This window comes from Delphinus delphis, chromosome 8, assembly GCF_949987515.2.
Source record: "Delphinus delphis chromosome 8, mDelDel1.2, whole genome shotgun sequence".
In the NCBI taxonomy this organism is placed as follows: domain Eukaryota; kingdom Metazoa; phylum Chordata; class Mammalia; order Artiodactyla; family Delphinidae; genus Delphinus; species Delphinus delphis.
Genome location: NC_082690.1, coordinates 103140895 through 103163514, shown reverse-complemented (window position 1 = coordinate 103163514; position 22620 = coordinate 103140895). Strand labels below are relative to the sequence as shown.

At 49.9% G+C, this 22620-nt stretch overlaps 1 protein-coding gene across 2 annotated transcripts; it reads left to right on the top strand.

Moving 5' to 3' along the window:
• Positions 1-10339: 10339 nt before the first annotated feature.
• BATF2 (basic leucine zipper ATF-like transcription factor 2) lies at positions 10340-16765 on the top strand. 2 transcript variants are annotated; one of them, XM_060017500.1, is made up of 3 exons: positions 10340-10453; positions 11804-11908; positions 14890-16765. In XM_060017500.1, the coding sequence occupies exons 1-3, from the start codon at positions 10415-10417 to the stop codon at positions 15550-15552; spliced, it is 807 nt and encodes a 268-aa protein (XP_059873483.1). In that variant the 5' UTR covers positions 10340-10414; the 3' UTR covers positions 15553-16765. The 2 variants fall into 2 exon arrangements, with proteins under 2 accessions (XP_059873483.1, XP_059873482.1); XM_060017499.1 differs by having other exon boundaries at positions 14887-16765.
• The last annotated feature ends 5855 nt before the right edge of the window (positions 16766-22620 follow it).

Sequence of the window (22620 nt, the reverse complement as noted above, 5' to 3'; positions counted from 1 at the left end):
TTAGCGCTCAAGTCCAGAAAAAGTGAGGAAGCCGAGGCCGAGGACTAGACAGATTGTAAACACAGAAGGGTGAGCCTTATTGTCTTTTCTTGAGCCCTTCCCCTAGGCCACCACAGGGTAAATGTGAGTAGGCAGCAGAGTGGGCTCTTTCTAATGCTTGGGAAAGAACAGTGAGGCATCAGATGAAGATAATGGCTAACTTCTGTGTCATTTTGTAAAGCATTCACGTTTTCTACTTTATCCTCCCCGCAACCCTGAGAGGTTTATTTCCTTTTTGTAGATGTGATAGTGGAGTCCCCAGAGTTTAAAGAGCTTGGGCAACAATTTAAACTCGGGTCTGGTCAACAGGAAAGGGCAGTGTTTTTCTGGGTCCCTCCATGGTGTTTGTCTAGAGAGGGAGAGGTCTGGAGTGAGCTGGAGCTCCCCATCTTGCAGAAGAAGGTTGTAGACAGATGAGGGCTGGACAGAAGCGGGTGCCTGGCTGGGCCCCTTCCATCAGCACCATTTGCTCTCCACCAAGCGCACACAAGGGAAGAAAGTGAGCGGAACTCCTCTTCAAAGCCTTTGAGACACAACTAAGATCACAATGTGTTGCCATCCTGCCTCCATGAGTCTATGCTACAGAATTTCTAGCACCAGCACGTGGACCTTTATGACAAGGAAGTTCACTTTGGCATGGTTTGGAACAGCAAGAAATTGGAAAAAATCTAAGTGCCTTCACCAGGGATCAGTTACCTAAGCCGGGGTACCCCTGTGTGGTGGGTTCCATGAAGCCTTTGAGAAAGGTGAAGTACCTGCGTGGAAAGCTGTCCATGCCATATTAAGTGAAAAACAAACCCGAATTTCAAACCCATTTTAACATTTAAAATAACAATAACCCCCTAAACAATGTTTTCTCACACTATGGGATACAGCCCATTAAGTATATTGTGAAATTATTTTAGTGTCACAAGTTGAAATGTATGAAATTGCCCATATTTGACCATTTTGACAACAAAGATATCAGTTTCGTATAGCTCAACCTAGTAGCATTAGCAAAAATTAAGTAGAATGAACAGAGCAGAAAACATTGCTGCCGGTGCCCCCTTGAAGAGCAGGTAAGTGGTGTTTGTTGAAACATTTGTTTCAGATACTTATATGGATATATGTACACACTGAGTCACAGTCCCAAAAGTTTTAAAATTGCTGCAGTTCAGCTGTTGACTCTGGAGCAGTTTTGAGGGAAACTTAAAATTGTTACCATAAGCACTTCTGGATTGTTTTACTTCACTACTACTACTGGCATGGAAATCCTTAAATGTCAGGCTTTAAAGCCCTGTCCTGTCCAAGCTCTTAGTATAGCTTCCCAGGGGTTAGAGTAGGATTGCAGTGGACACCAATTTGAAAAACAACCTCATAGCTTGGTGAAACATTAGGAGACCAGGGGGTAACTGTATTGAACTTTTGAATAATGATTGCCAGGAGCTAGAAGTCAAGGGTAGGGGAGTGAAGGTGGAGGGGCTTTTAAGGACTGATGTAGGGGCCTCATGACAGTATTTTCATTTGCCTCATGGAAAGGTGGAAAGGGTGCTCCTGAGGAAATAAAATCTTTGGGGAATACCTTTGGAAGAAAACTGGGAAAGAAGATCTCTAGAGCTGTAGTTATATATAACTGTGAATATATATATATATTCACAGGAAATAATCATGAGATTAAAATACCCAAATCCTAACAGCTGTGAAACAGGCGTTTGAAAGGAGAGTTTCTTGGGGCTAAGTAAGTGGATTATAACTTGAGGGTAGAGTTCTAGATGCCTTTTAAAAGGGCAAATTTACCCAATGTCTGGGGAGGAAATTTTGGCTTTATGGTTTTAATTTTAAGAGGTGTAGCCTTTTTGATCCAGACAGTCCAGATATCACCTTTATAATCATAAAAGAAACTTTATTTGCTACTCAGAAACAACAAGAACAACAAAAAGCCAGGGGAAAAGACGCTGCTTAAGTATAATTGTTGATCATTAAGCATTAGCAAGAAGTATATCTAAGTATTTTATTTATTTATTTGTATATATAAATATTTAATATAAATATATATTTAAATGTATATTATTTATATTTATATAAATATATATTATTATATATTAATATATAATAATATATATTATATATTATATATATTATTTATATTTATATATTTATATATAAATAATATAAATATAAATATTTTTATATATTTATATTTATATATTTTTATATATTATTTATATTTATATATAATATATAATATTTATATATTATAATATATATTTAATATAATATAAATATTTAATGCTCTAGATGAATTTCCTATTTGATTCTTTTAAACTGTAATGTTTATGTGAGGTGGTTTAAAATCAACTTACAGTTTTGATAAGAGGAATCCTGTTTTTCTCTCTGTTGAAACACATCTGTGATGCAAGTTTTATTTTGGGGACCACATGCATATGACAGAGTCACCAACCAGCACTTGATGGCAGCATACCCAAGTGTAGCTTTCGTCCTACTAATGAGTAAACAACTGGAGGCTTGAATGTACATCCTAATCACTGAACCAGCAACTGCCTACAGACGACAGTTCTACCCTGGCCTGCTCCTGTACTCCACCCCTTATCTGTCTATAAGCCTTAAGTATCCAAGGGCCATCCTGTCCCCAGTGCATGTGTACAACGTGCAGGCCACAGCAGAACGCCTCAGATGGCAAGTCAGAGTGTTGGAGCATCCTCATTCTAGGTCTCAGCCCAGCTGCCTCTTGTGGGAGACAGAGGAGGTATCCTCTTCAACTTCCAGATGACGCAGTGAGCTGTTATACCCCTGTCATCCTCCTCAGGGCACGTGACATCCTCAGGCCTTTCCAGAACCTTAGGAGTGATTAAGGATATGACAACCTGAGCTATTCCAACAACCACGTCCACGGCCACCTGACCTGTGCCTTGGCATCCCCAAGAGTAAGGCTGTGCCAGCAGCTTCGTGTCTCTGCAAGGCCTGGCCTGGTGAATGGGGCTGGGGGGAGGGAGTAGTTGCTGTGCCTTCACTCAGCAACCTGAGAGGCAGGTACCACACTTACCTCCACTCGACAGGTGAGCCAGGGGCTCCACTCACCCAGATTGCTGCCGTAGCCTCTCCACCCGTTTCCCTGTTCCTCCTCCCCAAGGCGGAGGGACCTTTTAACCTCTGGTCACATCATGTCTGGCCTCTGCTCAAAGCTCTCCACTGGAGACTTCCCTGGTGGTCCAGTGGGTAAGACTCCACGCTTGCAATGCAGAGGGCCTGGGTTCGATCCCTGGTCGGAGAACAAGATGCCGCACGCACACCGCAACTAAGAGTCTGCGTGCTGCAACTGAGTCTACATGCCGCAACTAAGACTGGGTGTAGCCTAAATAAATAAATATTAAAAAAAAAAAAGCCCTCCACTGTCTGCTGGGTGGGTACTCCCCGTATCTTTACGTGTTAGAGCCCAAGGGCTTCAGTGACCTACCAGGCCCTGCATGAGTGGTCCCCATGGCTCTGTGCCCCATCGCCTGTTCCTCCCCTGCTTACCAATTCTCCAGCACCCTTAACCCATACCTCCCTGTCACCTCCCTCTTTTCAATTTTTTGCTCAAATGTCCAATGTCTCAAAAAATTTTTTTATTCAGATGTCACAGTAAGGCCCAGCCTGACCGCCCTATTTAGGTCTGAAACTGCTCAATCCCCTACCCACATTCCCCAAATCCTTTATTTTGCTCTATATTCCCCCATGACAGTTAAGGTCTTCTACCAGCCTATATAATTCCCTTAATTTATTACATTTATTCTCCCCCACCCCTCCGTCCCCTCTAGAATGGAAGCACCATGAGGGCAGAGAGTTGGATCTTTTTTTTTTTAAAGCTGTCTCGCAGCACCTAGAACAAGGCCCGCCACATAGTAGATGCTCAATAAATATCCATTAAGTAAAAGGAATGGAGCAGAGGGTTCATTAACTGCTTTCTAGCTACTCACCCAACCAGAAAGCAGCAGAACCTCATCAGCCTTGTTCCTAACCACCAGGCTTCTCAGGCCTGGCCCCCACTGTCTCCTGTGAGATCCCACAGAGGGTAACTCCTAGACCAGGCCCAAACCGAGGAGGGCATCTCATAGACAGCCCTCCTGCACATGTCCAGAGTGGGAGCTGGGGCCTGGAGTGGAAGGCAGGGAAGCGCCAGGTCTCCTGTGCCCACATGTCCACCCTCAGTTCAGTGGTCAGCCCCTGGCTCGGTAAAATGCCCACTCTGTTCTTTCAAATGGCACAACCGCCCTCAGCCGTGGAGGTGTCCACCTCCCAAGAGGCCTCAGGCTAATCCCAACCTCCAGCCGCAGAAAAGGGGCCTTCCGAGGTCAGTTGTCACTTTCCTTCATTTTCCATAGAGGAAATTGAGCCCCAGAGAGGGCACAAGGCTGCCTGAGGCCTTGCACTTGGTAGCACCTGACTGCAGGTGAACCCAGTTCTCCTGGGACAACTTCCTAGCCGCCTTCTGGCTGGGGCCCCCTCCCGGCTTCAGGAACCCTGGCCCAGGACCCGTGGGAGACCCCATCCTCAATGGTGCTTCAGTGAAGTTCAGCAGTCCTGCCCCCTCTGACCCACGGCAGGTTTCTGCCACAGGTACGAATGCTCCCCGCCCTTCTGAGGGTGCCCTGTGTCCCTGTTATTTCCACTCCAGAGCTGGGAGACATTAGCTGGCTCGGCGAGGAGTAAGATGGGAAGAGCGCACCGGAGCTGCAACAGAACCCCGTCTGCTTGGCTCTGCCTCCTCCCCGCCCGGGGCCAAGTACCTTCCTCTCACTGAGCCTGTTTCCCCAGCTATAAAGCGAGGAGAGTGGACGACAATGTCTAGAATCTTCTGACCATGACCGACGGCCAGTCCCCCTTGCCAGAGCTCTCAGCACCCTTGGTACAAGTCCCGGGCTGGTCGGCCAAAGCAAGCCCTCTCTTGTCTGTGCTTGTGAGTCACTGGCCACACAGGGTTGGGCTTTATCCCCCATCCCACCCCAGCCCTCCAGGCTCTTGCTCGTGACCCTGGCTGGCCACTTCCCCAAACCGGCCTCTGAGTGAGGCCTTCCTGTCTCTCAGCGCTCTTGTGGGAACCGACACAGAAGCTAAGAAGGGAGAGAGCTGTTTGAGGAATGGAAAGGCTCCCTCCAGCGCCGGGGTGATTGTCCTTTCTCTCCAGTGTCCAGGATCTCAGCAGGGTGCCCGGCATGGACTTCTCCACCATCCAAAGTGGACAGTGGGAATGTGACATCACAAGGGAGGTACAGCCAGGGACACTGGGACAAGAAGGAGCTCCCTGGTGACTGCTTTCCATGCATGGTTTCAGTTATCATGACAGCCTATTATACAGACAAGGAGACTGAGGCCCAGAGAAACCAAGGGCCCTGTCCAAGATCACATGGTTAAAAGAGGCAGAGCAGGGATTTGAACTCAAGCCTGTTTGGGACTTGGACCACCGGGGAAAATCCACGTGCTGTGGTCACTGCTGTCACATCCCACGAAACCCTGGGAGGCTCGCTGACTCTTCCGTGCTCAGTTGTTTATAATTTATAGTCCCTGCCCTCTTCCAGAAGTTTAAGTCGGCTTCCCAGAAAGATGTGTACGTTCAAGGAGTAGCAGAGAATCAGAAGCACAAGGCTTTGGAGGCAGCAGGGGGCCCAGCAGGACTGGGGGGTGGGAACGTGCGCCAGCTCCCACCTAGGACTGGGCGGTGATGGCGTCATAGAGCCCCTGTGAAGTCACCCAGTTCCTGGGAGGCCCAGCTATTGGCAGATTCCAGCTTTAATGAGAGCCCCCAAGGTCAAGGTGCTGTGCTGAAGTGAAGGTCAATCCTTTCCTCCCTATGCCCTGGGTTGTCCCCACGATGTCACTGCCCCAGTCCTTGCCCAGCATTCAGTTCATCTGGAGTCATCCCCTTAGCAAGCCTTTCCTTTCCCACTTATGGGTCCCTGTGAAACAATAAAAAGAGAGAGGGCTGGGCTCGGTGTCAGAGACAAGTGGGGATTGAGTCCATCCCACCTGGGGATGTGACCTGGCCAAGGGATGTACCGCTGAGCGGCAGCTTCCTCATATCTGAATCTGAACCAAGGTGGTGGTGTCAGCCCAGCATTCGTTCCCCCTTCTCCTGCCAACAGCACCCCAGTACCCTCTGGAAGTTTCCCCTCCCTCACCCCCAGTCCCTTTCGCCTTATCTCCTGGCCACAGTGACTGATGTCAGGAATAGCCACAGGACTAAAGCCAGACCAAGCAGAGCCAGGTCTGGGACCTTTGTTGGAAGTATTGGGAAAGTGGCAGGGGATGGAGGGATGCGCCCTCCTGGGGCAGCTAAGCTGGTGTGTCAGGTGGCCAGCTTACCACCTTGAGCCGGACCTGCCTGAGGATGTATCCAGCCGGGGGAGAGCAGATAGGGTGAGACAATGACTGCTGATGACATTGCTTGGGCATCATGATCTAGCCCACCTGAAGCTGTTATACTCGAGACTTGTCAGTAACTTAAGCTTAGTTAGATCATTTAGGAAGCTAAGGATCCAGAGATAACTAATTTCCCATCTCTTATTGAGACTCCTTTGTAAGCATGAGAAATTTTTAGCAGATTTCATCAAATATTAAGTGCTGCTTCTTACATATGGACACAGTCATTAACCCTCTTTTCATCAAATGTATTTCATTAGAAAAAAAACTCATCCCTGTTTTTGCATTCTGCCGTTTTTTCTTAGAAGAATAATAATAAAATACAAGCCTGCTGTATGTGAGCAAAAAATTCATCAGTCGTTTATTAAGTGCATTTGTTAAAAGTTTAACAGATGATTATGGGACTTACTGTGTGTCAAGCACTGTTCTAAGCCCTTTACATATATTACTTCATTAAATACTTATATTATTACAGTGAGGCATAAAGAGGTTAAATGACTTGCTCAAGATCAAGTTCCAGGCCCTGGGATCAAGCCCCTCCCCCCATTCTTCAATGTCCTTCCCAAAGAGCTCTTTCTCTGCAAAGCCTTTTCTGATCTCCCCAACAGGAAGTGCCCCCTGGCCGCCCCAGATGCCCTCACAGAGGCAGGCTGTCACCCTCCTGCCCTGCCCTGCAAGTCAATGTGCTGGGCATGTGTCCTACACCCCATCTGGTTGTGAACCCCTCTCAGCTGAGGCTTAGCTTCCACACAGGCCCATCCATGGTTGTGGGCAGGAAGTCGACAGCCAGCCTCAGACCCACCAGCAGTCGCCTGGCCTCTTTCTCTGCTCTCCATCATCCGAAGCTCCCTCGAGGTGCCCTGAGGAGGCAAATGAGGGGTGCTCATGGTGGGGGACCTGCAGAGAGGGGTCCTCATCCCCGGGCAGCTGAAGACCGCAGGCATCTCTCCAAGCCCAGGAGGCATGGGAAGGAATTGGGACAGGGTATCAGTGCATCCTGGCCTCTCCCAAACCAGCTGTGTGACTGTCACCTCCCGTGCCTCAGTTTCCTCACTGGTAAAATGAGGAGGATGGTTAGGGAGAGTCCCTCAGGAACCTAGGAAAGTTCCTGTGGGAATGAGTAAAGCAGTTTTTTACTCATCCAGGAAGTTTTGGGGTTCCCGGATGGCAAGCTGCCTGCTGGATTTCACTTACGTATTCATTAATGGAGCGCCTATTATGTGGTGGCAGTGTCTGAGGCACTGGGGGTGCTTCAGAGAGTAAGATGGGCAACGATCCGGCTGCCCAGGAGCTCACTCTGCAGCTCTGGTTTGGGGAGGCCTCTGAGCCTCCACCCACAGGGGGCAGCAGGTTTGGGACTAAAGGACCAGGCCCTTCCATGCTGGGTGTGGAGAAAGACTGAGGGTTTGGAGGAGAGAAGAGCGTCCTCCCACCAGCTCTGCCCCCTTCCGCCAGGTGACCTTGCCTCTCTGGGCATTAGCTCCTCACCTTCTAAGTGAGAGTTTGGACTGGTTGGCCTTGAAGCCTGCTCTGCCAGCTTTGCATGGCCATTCATGGTTAAACATTACCCACTCTGTGTCCCTCCCTCCCTGCCACTCCTCAGGGAGATCAAGCCATAAACGCTGCCTTCTTCCATCTTCCTCCAGGTCTGTGGGCCTCTGAGAGGGGCCACAGGCATACTTGCTGACTGTCTCCTCTACACCTGAAGCCAGGGTCTTGAGAGGGGAAGACTGGTGGTCCAGGTCTGGGGCTGGGGGCTTAGAGTGGGGATACTTGGGCCCTAGCCTCCCCCCACCCCATCTGCCTCCAGATGTTTTTTCTTGGTTACATCATGCAAGGCTCTCTGGATCCTTCCCTGAGGAGCTCATGGCTTAATGAGCCCCTCAGGTGCCCTCCTCAGGCAAGATGCCTCAGCCCTCCCGGTTTCTGGGAAACAAAAATAACTCAGAGAGGCTCCTCTCCCATGCCCTTCACAAGCAAGGAGGGCCAGGCCCAGCTGTCATGCCCAGCCCCACCCACCCAGGTGTTTTAAATTATGAGGCTGCATAATTAATCCTGTGTACCCATAAATCTCAGGAGTGGGAATGGATCCTAGCCAATATGCAAAGAGCTCTCTTCTCATCTTATTCTTTTCGGTCTTCAAATCAACTTTATAAGTAGGTATAATTTCTTGGTCATCCACAGCATACATACAAGAACACTGAGGCTCCAGGTGATAGACCTGGTGAGTAGAGTGCCAGGTGTCAGAGTCAAGTCTGACTCTAAAACCCAAACTGGTTTCATACCCACTTCATAGCATAGCAAGAGACTATTACAGTTAATGCCCTGCTCATGACAGACATCACTAATCAATCATGGCATGGCAGACATTGCTAATCAATTGCAGTGTTCTTTTCTAGTAAGCTCAGAGGCAGCTGTGAACTCCTAAACACAGTACTCCAGGACACCATTTCCTATCAGAAAATGGAATCCACAGTATTTGCCATTCCAGTGAGCCCACACCATCAGCCTTGAGTCCTCAGGTCTCAGGCACAACCCCCAGATGCTCTAGTCAGCAGGGCACAGGACTCTTCACTGTACATCAGTTGCTGTGTTGTTCTTGGAGAGGGATTAATGGCTCCACCATCCCCTGAACTGTTGTCCCTTCCAAGCATGGCCTCTCTTAGAGACACAACAACCATACAGGTTTGCTTGGGGCTTCAGGTTTTTTTAGGTCTTTAATAGAAGTTTTTATTATGAAACATTCAGGTATACCCCAAAGTGTAGTTAATAATATTATCACAGACAATTGTGTTCCCACAGTTGAAGCAACAGAACATCCCTGACACAACCGAAATCCCTGTGTGTCCCCTTCAGTCCATCTCTACCTCCACCCCCGCCAGGCTACCACTCTCTGAATTTTGTGGTTCTCATTCTCATGCATATTTTTATACTTTTCTCACATAATTACATATCCATATTATTCAACACTACAGAAATTATTTTTGTTCAGATCTTGTTGCCACTTGTCATTTTCATACAATTGGATGTTACGAACTTTTAGGCGTGATGATCAGTGCAGCTTTGAATCTTCCACCGTATCATAATTGTGAATACTTGTTGAGCCCTCATTCTACACCAGGCATGCTTTTAGGTGCCTTACCTGCCTTAACTCATTTAACCTTCACGACAAAATTATTTTTATCCCCACTTTACAGATTTAGAAACAGAGGCACAGAAAGGTGAAATTATGTACCCGAGTCACATAGCTTGGAAGCTGTGCTCTTAATTGCTAGACATCACTCTCTCTACTGCTGCGTGGTCTGTTGTATGAAAACACAGTCATTAGCCATCTGTTCTCCTATTTAAGGGCGTTGCTTATTTTTGCAGACATGCCTCAACTTTAGTCTCACAGGGTTTGGGGGCGGTTGTATTATCTTGCTTAGTTCCAACATCAAGCCTGTGAGTGGATGTCTGTATCATCTCCCTTTACAAATGAGGAAGCTAAGGCTCAGAGAGGGTAAATCACCTTCTCAAAGCTGCACAGCTCCAGCAAACCAGAGGTGGACTGTGAACCTGGGCTCCTGCAACTGTAGAGACCAGGGGTTCTCCCGTATCCCATGTGAGCCCTCGGTCCCCCACTGGCTTCCTCTTGGCTCTGTCCATGGCAGCCTGCCCTCACTCTCCCAGAACACCCCTCCCCACACCTGGCATCCGGGCTCCTCCTCTCGCCACCCTCCACCGTCCTCCTTCCAGAGAAGGGGCCCAACCGGAAGGCCAGTTCGTGTTAGGAAATTCCAGCCACATGAGCCAACCCAAGCCTGGGATTCTGAGCAGCCGGTGGCTTTAGGAGAAACTGAAACTTGGCTTGCTGGGGGTGGAGTGGTCACGGGGAATTTAAAGAGCTGCCACTTCCTGGGGTTCCCAGAGGGTACTGGGAGGTCACAGCGGAGGAGGGACGCCCTGAACCGGGTGTGAGCCTCTGTTCTCCTGCCCCACCATGCACCTCTGTGGGGCTGATGGGCTGCTGATCAGGATGGTGAGTACAGGGGCCAGGTTCAGGGGATGAGAAGGGGAATATGCCCCAGGGTGCCCGGTGCCAGCTCTGTTCACATGGGCTGTGTGGCCGAGGGCTCACACACCCTCTCTCTGGGCCTCAGTTTCTCCAGGGGATTGGATCGAGGGCTTTCCTGCTCTCACATTGCAGATCCAGCCTCCAGTTTAGAACTTAGCCTCTGAATACTGCTTTCTCCTAACCTACCTGTTTGCTCACTGCCATTAGAGGAGGCTTCTCTTTCCTCCCCAAGTTCTCTAGCCATGGTTCCCTTGGAACCTTGCCTCTCTCCCAGGACCCAGGTACCAGAGGCCCACCCACTTCTCTCTCTGCAGGTCTTTCCCCCAGGCTCCAGTCCCTCAGTCCCCACATCACCAAGAAGGGGCCTGCTATGGCCATGAACCTAGGAGCACAGAATCGTCCACCAGGGAGGCCAGGGTCTTGCCTGAGGTCCCTACACTCAGAACACACCTCCCAGAGTGACCTGTGGGAGGGCGAGTTGGGCTGTGGGGTCTCCAATGTTCCCTCTTGTCTGACCTTCCAGAGCCCTGGGCATTTGGGTTAAACATTTCATCTAAGTTTCATGAACCCCAGTGTAGGGGGAGGGTCACAGCTGTCAACCTTTGAGTCCACTCTTCTATCAGAAGGGACTCGATTCACCCATTCTAGGCTGCTGTCCCCCTAGAATGCGAGCAACTTGAGGGCGGGAAGTTTTGCCTCTTTTCTTTGCTGCTGTGTCCCCATAGCTCAGTGTGTGGCACATAGTAGGTGCACAAGAAATATTTGTTGCGTTGCGTAAGTGAATATCAGCTTTGGGCCTGAGCTAGGCATGGGAATATGGAGTGAAATCAGAACCCCCGCCCTGCCCTTACAGACAGAGCTCATGGCTAGAGAAATCAACACCTTGACCGTGGAAGTAATAGCGATCAGAACAAGAGCGGCTGGCTTTTATTAACCCCTGCCTGCTTTATGTCCTGCGAGGAAGGCGCTGGTGCCTCCACTGTATGGATCAGGTAGCTGGGCACAGAGAAGTGAGTGATCTGCTCAGAGTAGCACGGCTGATAAGGAGACGGTGGGTGTGAAGTTGGTCCTGTCTGGGTTTGAATCCTCGCTCGCTTGTGCTGCCCCATCGTGAGCTGTGAGCAGGACACGTGGGTGAGGCTGGCAATCCACCGAGGAGTGCTGTGTCTGCGATGGGGTGTGTGGACACCGAGGGAGCCAGAGAGGGCTTCGAGGAGGAGGGGGACCCTCGGGGACTTGATTCAAGAAGGGCATGGCTTTACAGCTAGCCAGCCCCTGCCAGGACCCCTGAGCTTTTGGCCTGTCTCCCTACAGGACCCTGACGAACATCAGAGGCAGCTGAAGAAGAAACAGAATAACCGTGCGGCCGCCCAGAGGAGCCGACAGAAGCACACGAACAAGGCGGATGCCCTGCACCAGGTGGGGGATGCCTCCCTTCCCATTCCTGATGTCACTTACCTGGCCCGGCCACCTCTTCTCTGTCCCGCCCATGAGCAGTTCCCCCTGCACTGCCGTATGTGCCAGGGGGCCTGAGTTTGGGAGGAGGGAAGGGCTTTGCAACTGAGATTTGGAAATTCCTGGGTGTTGAGTGGAAACCGTGTGCCAGACACACGTTGGGCTCCAGGGACATGACAGTGCATCCTCAGCCCGGGCCTACCCTCAAGGCACCTCCAATTTAGGGGGAGGAGACAAGGAGGGAGGCAAACAGGGAAAACCTGGCTCAGTGACCAGCTGAGGCACTGGTTACAATGCAGCTCCTGGCCCCTCCCCACCCAGACCCACCTCAGGAGGTGCTACACTCTGATAGATGGGTTCTGATGGGTTTGGCCAAGACCACGCTGTGAGAAACCGGTTCAGGGTTAAGATGGGCTGGCTTTAGAGTCCCAGCTGGGGCACTCATTAGCTGCAAGTCGCTTCCTTCACTGAGCTTCACTGTCCTCATCTGAAAACGGGGACAATAATCCCTGCCCACTGGCAGGACCCTTGTGGAGACTAAAGAAGGCAAAGGAGCCCGGTGGGAAGGGGGAGGGCTCCACTCACACTTGCCTCTTCACCTTGGATGGTAACCTGACCTTGGATGGTAACCTGACCTTGGAGCTTCCCTTCTACCTCTATGCGGGGAGAAAGGACACCACCAGTTCCATCCCAGAGGCTCGATTAGGCTGGGTTCAGGACCTGGCCTTTGGGAGGGCTGCATACACGTTAGTCCTTAGAGCAATGAGTAACATTCAGAGCCCTCCACACCCAAAGGCCCTACACTCTCTGTAACCCCGCCCCCACCTGTCCACTGCCCTCTCCTAACATCCTACACCCTGTTCTCTCCGTTCCTTCACTGGCCAAGCACATCCAGCCTCAGGGGCTCCCCCTGGCTGCTCCGTCTACCTTCAGACAGCAGCCTAGCTAGATCCTCACTTCTTTCTGGTTGTTGGTTCAAATGTCACGTCCTCAGAAGGAGGTGGTCTTTCTAAACATCTGATCTAAAGAGACCTCTCCCATTACTCGGCTTTATTTTTCTGGTTAGTACTGACTTTCTATCACATATTTAGATGTGATCACTGCTTGTCTTCCCCACCAGACTGTAAGCACTCTGAGGGCAGGGACCTATTCTGTTCCCTGCTGTTTCCCCATCACCTGGACCAGTGCCTGACAAATAGAAGGGACTCAATAATTCCCTGTGGAGCAAATGATAGAGTCAGGGTAAAGTGCTTTGGGAACACATAGGTGGGAGCAACACACGGGTTGTTGGGTCAAGGTGGTATAGAGATGAAGCCTGAACTGTTTTTCAGGGATGAATAGGAGTTTTCCAAATGGATGAAGGTAAGAAAAGGCATTTCAGGCAAGTGAAATAGGGCTGGCGTGGCCATAAGAGAGTAGCACCCTGTAGAATGCATGAGAATGAGGACTGATGCCCGGGATGGAGCCTGCCTGGCAGCGGTAGAGACTTCATGCGTTCGTTTATTCCTTCCTTCCAGAAATGCCTATTGAGTATCTCCTGTGTGACAAGCACAATTCTAAGCATTGGAGATACAGCTGTGACGACAGCAGACAAAAGCCCAGCTCACCCTCCCCAGGGCTCGTATTTTCATGGGGGGGCCGGACAAATAAATGACCTATGAGGTATTTAGGATATCAGATGGTGATACGTGCTTTGGTAAAAAGTAAAGCAGGGAAGAGGGAAGGGACTGCGGCACGTGGGGTGATAGAAACCTAACTAGGGAAGCCGTCCCGGAGGAGGTGACATTTGAGCAGCCTGAAGGTGGCGAATGAATGAGTGAACGAATGAGTGAGGAGCGAGTGACTCAATTTCTGGAGGTGAATTGAAGCCTTTGGAGAATTTAGGTGAAGGGTGACCTAATGACATGTTTTTAAAATGTCTCCACATTCCACGGCAGAAACCAGCTTGGGAGTGGGGCTGCGGGTGGCTTTGGGGCCTGTTAGAACTTTGAGTCCATGGCTTAAGCAACATTTTAATGCGAAACACCCTTGCAGCTTCTTCTTTTAAAAAGTGTCCATAAAGGGGGGTAGGTGGGGGAGGGAGCCAAAGGAAGTCACTGAGCCTGATGAGCTGTGGAAATAAAGTTCCTTCTGCGTTTTCCACCATTGCTGTCATCACAAATGGTTGTTTAGAACTGCTGTCCCACTGGGACAGAACCCAGGGTTCAGCAGAACAGAACCTAAATGCGGAACAGAACACACCTGTGCTGCCAACCTGTAAAACATGACCCTGGACTCCGGCCATGGTGCCTCAGTGGGAAAGTTCTGGGCACTGGGGAGGTCTGGCAGTGGCACTAAGCCGTAGAGGTGTCCAGGACAGAGGACATCTAAGTTGTCACAAGAAGGCAGTGTCAGGATTAGCCCGAGGATGGGGGTGCTGGAAGTGTCCAGGCAGGGGAGAACGGAAGTGTGGCAAGGAAGCAGCGTCCATATGGGGAACAGGAAGTAGGGGCATCAAGAGAAGTCGGAGAGATAAAACTGGAGGTGTGAACTGGGGCCGCCATGCACAGGGAGTCATTAGAGACTTTAAAGAGCTTTAATGTTCGATTAACGACGCAATCACTGAATGTCTCCTCTGGGCCAAGAGATCTGGGTGGTTTGGGGGGCGCGCCAGTTAGGAGGCTGGTGGAGCTCCCAGGTGAGTGGAGATCCCAGGCTGACTAGCTCAGGGACCTGGCAGCAGGGATGGAGAGCAGGCAGATCTGAGCCCTAGCAGGAGGGTGAGTTGGGGGGACTTGCTGGTGTTACGGAAGCCTGGCCAGAGAGTAGCCAAAGGGCATTCAGACGGCGGTGGTATCCTTCCTCCTAAATCGAGGACCCTGGGGGATTGGGAAATAGGGCTCTTGCTGGGCCCCTGATTCTGGCTGACATAACGCTCCCCACCCATCTGCTTCTCCCCCCAGCAGCATGAGTCACTGGAGAAACACAACCACACCCTGCGGAAGGAGATCCAGGCCCTTCAGGCTGAGCTGGCGTGGTGGAGTCGGACCCTGCACATGCATGAGCGCCTATGCCCCATGGACTGTGCCTCCTGCTTGGCTCCGGTGTCCCCTGGCTGCTGGGGCCAGGCTGAGTGGCCCCCAGGCCCCGTGTGCCCCGGACAACATGGCTGCCAGGAACAGCCAGGCCCGTTCCAGACCCCGGTCTCCTCTCCGATGGCTCTGCAGCTCTCTCCAGATCCACAGCCTCATGGTTCCCTTGGCCTCCTCTTGTCCCCTCTGCCCTCACTGTCCCTTGGTCCCGCCCCTGTCACTGCATCCTCTGCCCAGCCGTCCCCTAGCCCTGTCCAATCTGCCTCGCCCACTGGCTCCGGCCTGCTGAGGTCTTCCTCCAAGCTGAGCACCCTCCTGCCCAGCCCCCCAGCCCAACCTCCCCCTCTACAGTCCCTCGGGCTGGAGCACCCCACCAGGGGGAAGCTGGCATCCTCAACCCACAGCCCCTCAGCTCCTCTGGGGCTGGGCTTTCTGCAGGGCAGGGAGCATAAAGCCTGCTTCCCCAGCAACAGATCAGCAAGGGCCCCACCCCCTCTGGCCTTCCCCCTGCTCTCCTCTGCTCAAGTCTACTTCTAACCTGGCCCCCAGAGCTAGGCTGGCCCCTTCCTTGGACTCAGGAAGCAGCCTCAGCATGTGGGCATCTCCTCTGTTGCCACTGGAAGCTGCCTTTATTGGCTGACCAGCTGAACCAGTATTTCACCAGGGAAAGGAAGCCGTTACTGTGTGCCCACCACTCTGCCAGGTCCTGTCACCGCTACTTTCTTATTTCAACCTCATGGTCATCCTGCAGAATCCAGACTGTCAGTCTGTTTTTCAGGAGTGGGAAGGAGACAGGCTCAGAGAAGCCAGATGACTTGGCTAAGGTCACACAGCCTTTCTTGGGACCTGAAACACCATGATCTGCTCCTCCTCCTAGTGGGGTCATGGCCCAGGCACTGCAGGGGCTGAAGTCCTAGAAACTGAGAACTGGTGTGAGAGGCTTAAGTGCTGGGAGTGGGGAGGGGCTCTCCCTTCTGCTTTGTGATTCCCAGGGCCACAGAGCCCTGCAGTCTCTGAAACCTTGCCCTCTCTGGGGCTGGTCCAGAGTCCAAGCCTGGGTGGGGAGATGCCAGGCAGGAGCCCAGAAGTGAATTCTTTCTGTTCTTTTCAGTGCCAAAGAACTGAACCTGAGGGTTGGAGTTGGGGACAAGCCTGGAGCAGTCCCCCCTGGGATTTCTACATGCTGAGTACCCATAGCCATACCGTGACCTTGGGGAGATTGTGAAGGGTTAGCTCTCCAGGCTACTCCCCAATAACTCTCTGCCTCCCCCCTCCTCCCAGGGCCATGGTGGGTGGACTTCTGAGAGCATTCATGTCACGCACAAAAGGCAGGTGGAAAGAATGAGGGAAGGACCAGGTGCAAAGTTATGTTTAAGCAAGTGCTGGACTTGAACCTGGCCGCGGTGAGAACTGTGTCTTCTCCGGTATCACCCCCATCCCTGTGCAGCCCTCAGGCCCTCATTACCCTCAGGCCCCTCTGAGCAGTGCCCCTCATTGCTCTTTGGCCTGATGGCAGCTGGAAGAGCAGGGGCTTGGGGCTAGGTGGGAGCTCAGCTGTAGCGCCTGCTCGGGGATGGGGGTGGGTTGGGGGGTGGCGGGTTCTCATTCAGACTCAGGACAAACACTGTAAGGGGCCTGAGATGAGAAACTCCAGCTCTTCACCCAGATTTTCACACACATGTAAACAGACACTATGCTAGTATTTGACACACTCCAGGATGCTGAGTACAAGTCTTGGTACCTAGACTTTATGGTTAATAAAGTGTTGTCCAATTCTTTTTGCTTTGGTTAGTTGTTTAAAGCTCTGGCTATACTTTGTACTATTGAAACCAAAGGGCCTTTTCAAGAAGAGGGAATAGTCTAGAATCTCAGGGGCAGGTGATCCCTCGTAGACCTCCTAATCCAACCCCCCTCCCATACTGCAGATGAGGAAACTGAGGCCTCGAGATGGGATGGAAGTGCTTGGACCCATGCAGTAAGAGGAGGTGTCATGGCCACAGGATTGTGGATGGCTGCAGAGCTGGGGTCACCAGTAGGTTCAGGGAGAACAGACTGGTGGGAGGGAAGCCAAGATGCTGTTGGTTGGAGGTCTGGGACAAGAGTCGATATGATGTACGGTGCTCCAGGACTCACAGGGAGATGAGGATACTGTGGCCTGGCTTGTGTCTATATACCCTAAAATTTGTCAGGCACTCTGTGTTTAACTCGGGTTAACTCAATGATGACTCTATAACTCTGCAAGGTAGATATACTTATTACCCCTCTGTTTGGAGGGGGAAAGTGAAGCCCAGAGGTGTTAAGGTCACATAGCTAGGAAATGGTATAGGGTCAATGTAACTTTTAGGAGCACTTAACCACAGGTGATCCTGCCTTCTACCTTCCCGGAACCTTCCCTGTAGGCCCGGAATGGAGGGGCCGAAACATGCCCATAGATGTGACCCAAGAAGGTAAAACCCTACTTTAAGCTCAAAACAAGAGAGGGGAGTCACTTAATTAACGTTGGTACGCTCATCCCCTGAACAGATGCTAAGAACAAAGAATGCTTTGAAGAATATTTAGTGAGGTGAGAAAATGCTTATGACATATCAAGCAGAAAAAATAGAATGTGCAACTGTCACTATAGTGTGATATTATGTTTGTTTAAAAATATAGACAGAATCAAAGGAGTGCAAGGAGGTGTTGTAGATTCTTGAGGGAGATGAGCTAATATCTGTGAATTCCCAAACTGTAAACACAGCTACCACTGTAGCAGAAGCCTTCCACATGGTTGAATATATCCTAGAAATCTGTATCTGGGTGTATCTATTGCTGTGTAACAAATTATTCCAAAACTCAGTGGCTTAATCAACAAACATGTATCATCTCAGTCCCTGTGGAGTGGGAATCTGGGCATAGCTTAGCAGGTACCCCTGGCTCAGGGTGTCTCACGGGCTCCAGTCTAAGTGTTGTCCAGGGCTGCAATCATCTGAAGGCTCAAGTGGGAGGATCCACCTCCAAGCTCACTTGTGTGGCTGTCTGCGGGCCTCAGAAGGTCCACCCCCAAGCTTATTCACAAGGTTGTTGGCAGGATTGAGTTTCTGGAGGGCTGTTGGACTGACGACCTCAGGTTCTTTTTCTTTTCTTTTTAATATTTATTTATTTATTTGGCTGTGCAGGGTCTTAATTGCAGCACACGAGATCTAGTTCCCTAACTAGGGATCAAACCTGGGCCCCCTGCACTGGGAGCGCAGAGTCTTAACTGCTGGACCACAGGTCAGTCCCCCTCAGGTTCTTATAGGCTGTTGGTTGGAGATATTATTTCCTTGCTACTTGGGCCTCTCCACAGGGCCGCTCAACATGGCAGCTGCTTCCCTCAGAGCAAGTAAGCTAGAGAGTGAAAAAAGGTGAGCGATACAGAAGCCACAGTCTTTTTGTAACCTAATTTCAGACATGACATCCTGTCACTTTTACTATATTCTATTGAGTAGAGACAACTCACTAGATACAGCCCATGCTGAAGAAGAAAAGATTACACAAGGGCATAAAACCCAGAAGGCAGGATCGTTGGGGGACATCTATCTTAGAGGCTGCCCATCACACTGGGTGACAACCAGCACTTTCCTGGATCCCTTCTTTCTCCTTTTATTATCAACGCTAGCAGCTGGCTTTCTCTGGGGAGACCATCTCTTTAGAAGGAAACAATTTTGAACCTTTTGCAGCAGTGGCAATGCCCCTACAGTGGGCAGAGAGGATCTGGTAGGTTTGAGGCTGCAGCAAGGCTAGAGACCCACAGCCTCGAGGCAGCCTTGCAGCAAGTACCAAGCAGACACTCACTCCTCAGAATGACCTTTGAAGTGATGCATGAATGGTCAGTGCTGAAATAGCAGGTAGGTGTGGGCCAAGAGTCTTCTGTGCTTTGAAAAGTAATCACTCACTGGAGGACTAAAATTTAAATTCAATTTAAACTCTTTGAGCTGTTATTTTTTTTTTCTGGTATTCACCTCTATAGTGGGTTGAATGGTAGCTCCCTAAAAGATAAGTCCACCCATAGCCTGTGAATGTGCCCTTATTTGGAAAAAGGGTCTTGCCGATGTAATTAGGTTAAGAATCTCAAGATTAAATCATCCTGGATTGTCCAGGTGGGCCCTGAGTCCAATGACCAATAAGAGGAGGTCGCTAGTAATGGGAAGAGAAGACACAAAGAAGAAGGTCATGTGAAGACAGAAGCAGAGATTGGAGTTAGGCAGCCTCAAACCAAAGAACGTCTGGAACTACCAGAAGCTGGAAGAGGCAAAGAAGGCTTCTCCCCTATGGAACTTCAAAAGGAGTAGGGAGAGCTGTGAGGAAGCTGTTGTACTCATCCAGGTGAGTAATGGTGGTGGCCATGACCAGGGGGTAGCAGGGAGGTGGTAAGATGAGACCTGATTCAAGGTGTGCTTTATAGGTAGAGCTGATGGGATGTGCTCATGGATTGGACGTGGGGAAAGGGAGGAAGGAAGGATGAGGCTGCAACTTGGGGCCTGAGCAACCGGTGGTTGGTAGTGCCAAAGACCAAGAAAGATTGGGAGAGGAGCAGCTTGGAGTGGGTGTGTGTGGCGGGGAGGGGAGATCAGGAGGCCTGTTTTGGCCATGTCAAGTTTGAGATGCCTATTTGCCATCTAACTGAATAGAAAAAGAGTTTGGCAATTAGGGGAATGCTCAAGACTGGGTATATAAATTTGGAAGCCAGCAGTGTACAGATGGGTGGGTGGACACTGGGGACCAGATAAAATGATCTGTGAAGGCCCTTGCAGCTGTGTCTCTATGTGGGCCTCCTCTTCTTGTGCCCCAGAGCTCTCTCAGCCTGGCACTCCTTCCCTCCTGCACGCCCAGAATCTGCCCCCATCCTTTCTCTTCAAATGCTTCTTCCTCCAGGAAGCCTCCTATGACCCTCCAAGACAAAAATGACCCCCTCAGGCTCCTAATCACACCCATGTGCCTTTCACCAGCATCTATCATTTTCCTTCTTTTGTGACTGTGGCTTTTTCTCTTTCCATCTCCCTCAATGGCAGCAACTAGTCAAGCCCTCCATGAGTACTTTTAAACAGCTCATTCATTGGGAGGCAGTAAAGCATGATGGTGAGAGAGCTTGAGCTCCAGGGTCAGATAGGATTGGGTTCATGTCCCAGCTCCACTACTTCCTGGCTCAACTTCTTCAAGCCTCAGATTTCTTATCTGAAAAATGGGAACTGAAAAATGTACCCACCCACAATCTACCCTATGTATATGTGTGTATGTGTATACATATCCATATATACATGTAAATATAATATATATTATATATATAATAGAAAAGCATATGTTCACCAAAAGACATGAACAGAATTTTTATATCAGGAATATGGATAAGGGTAGAAAACTGGAAACAACCCAAATGCCCCATCAAGAGTATAACGAATAGGGACTTCCCTGGTGGCACAGTGGTTAAGAATCCGCCTGCCAATGCAGGGGACATGAGTTCGAGCCCTTGTCCAGGAAGATCCCACATGCTGTGGAGCAACTAAGCCCGTGCGCCACAACTACTGAGCCTGTGCTCTAGAGCCCGCGAGCCACAACTACTGAGCCCACGTGTCACAACTACTGAAGACCGCGCGCCTAGAGTCCGTGCTCCACAATGAGGGAAGCCACTGCAATGAGAAGCCCATGCACCGCAACGAAGAGTAGTCCCCGCTCACTGCAACTGGAGAAAGCCCACGCGCAGCAATGAAGACCCAACTCAGCCAAAAATAAAAATAAATAAATAAATAAAAAGTTTAAAAGTAGAAAATAGCTAATCGATGCTGTTAAAAGTCAGGTTTATGGTTACAGTTGGAGGATAGAACCTCGAAGGGGACAGGAGGGGCCTCTGGGGTGCTGATAATGTTCTGTTTCTTGAGCTTTGTGGTGGTTACATGAATATATTCACTGTACGAAAATTCACTGAGCTGTATGTTTATGATATGTGCTCTTTCCTGTTATGTCTTATATACTTCAATAGAAAGAGGGTGGATGTAAGCAGCACATCACAGTCCCTGGCATATAGCAAGTGAGCAATAAATATAAGCTACCGCAAAGGAATGAATGAAAGAACCCATGCCTTGGCCCCAAGTGAAGCCATTAACAATCAGAACCATGGACAGGTCAGAATCTGCATTCAAGGATGGCTGGAGGAAAAGGAAGAGATCTCTGGTCTGATACAGGGGACTCGAGGCAGGAGAGAATCTAAGACATTTCCTCTGAGATTAGCAGTTCAGTTCCTTCTGAAGGGCACGCCTATCATGCAGAAAGGAGAATATTCCTAGGGGACCATGGGTATCCGTGTGTGTGTTCATGCAGAAATTCATTCCATTTTAAAAAGTCTGCAGCCCCTTGTTTTTCTAAGCCAGTGAATGCTGAAATCTCCCTAGAGAGGCCAATTCTGGATCCAGGACATCCCCATCTTGCTCAGGTTCTTGCAGGCTTTGCTCACAATCTTAGGCTTGTGTTTATCTAGTTAGTGGGGAGAGGGAAGGACTCCAGGCAGGGTAAAAATAACCTATGACGGAAGATTTCTCAGTCATGTGCAGGCTCCAGGAAGGAAGGCATATTTTGTGTCAATTTAATGAGCTGCTTCATCTGGTAGTGATTTCCCTGTTGCTGGGAGCATCCACACAGAGGCTTCACAAAAACCTGCCAGGATACTGCAAGGAGGACTCCTACAACATGAAGAACTTACCCAGGTGAATGCTGAGGGCACGCCAAGACTAAAATTCTATTATTTAATTCAACACAAAATTTCCTTGAATGCATGAACTGCTTCTCTCTGCACTGCTCCTCTCACAAGTATGTTTCCTTTTCCCTAAGACTTAAAATATTTCATGCTCAGTAGGAAATTTGAAAAGCCAGGGGGAAATTATCTATACCATTGAATACTACTCAGCAATAAAAAGGAGTGAATTACAGAGACACATACCAACTTGGATGGATCTCAAGGGCATTATGCTGAGTGGAAAAAGACAATTTCAAAAGGCCACCTACTGTAAGATTCCACTATGTAACATTCTCAAAATGACAAAATTATGGAGAACAGATTAGTGGTGGCAAAACTAATCCCATCACCACAACACCCCAGACTGCGAGCCACGTGGCACAGAGCAGTCCTCTTGGGTTCTCTTACCCTCCTGTTCTCCACCGAGGCACCCCTTCCTAATGAAGTCTCTTGCTTTGTCAGCACGTGTGTCTCCTCGGAAAATTCATTTCTGAGTGTTAGACAAGAGCCCACTCTCAGGCCCTGGAAGGGGTCCACCTTCCTGCAACGAAATGGCTTAATAATTCACAACACCGTCAGAATTTGATCAGCAGGAAGTGGATGGGAACGTGCTGGGCTTTGGTATCACAAAGACCCATACCCATCTGAGTGTTCCAGTTCTTTTATATATTTATTTATTTATTTTTGGCTGCATTGGGTCTTAGTTGCTGCGCGCGGGCTTTCTCTAGCTGTGGCAAGCGGGGGTGCTCTTTGTCGCGGTGTGTGGGCTTCTCATTGCGGTGGCTTCTCTTGTTGCGGAGCACAGGCTCTAGGCGCGCGGGCTTCAAGTAGTTGTGGCTCGGAGGGCTCTAGAGCGCAGG

Coding starts and splice junctions, on each gene's coding strand:
- BATF2 (XM_060017499.1), top strand. CDS start 10,415: ATGCACCTCTGTGGGGCTGATGGGCTGCTGATCAGGATG. Junction 10,454..11,803: donor ATGGGCTGCTGATCAGGATG/GTGAGTACAGGG, acceptor GTCTCCCTACAG/GACCCTGACGAACATCAGAG. Junction 11,909..14,886: donor AGGCGGATGCCCTGCACCAG/GTGGGGGATGCC, acceptor TTCTCCCCCCAG/CAGCATGAGTCACTGGAGAA.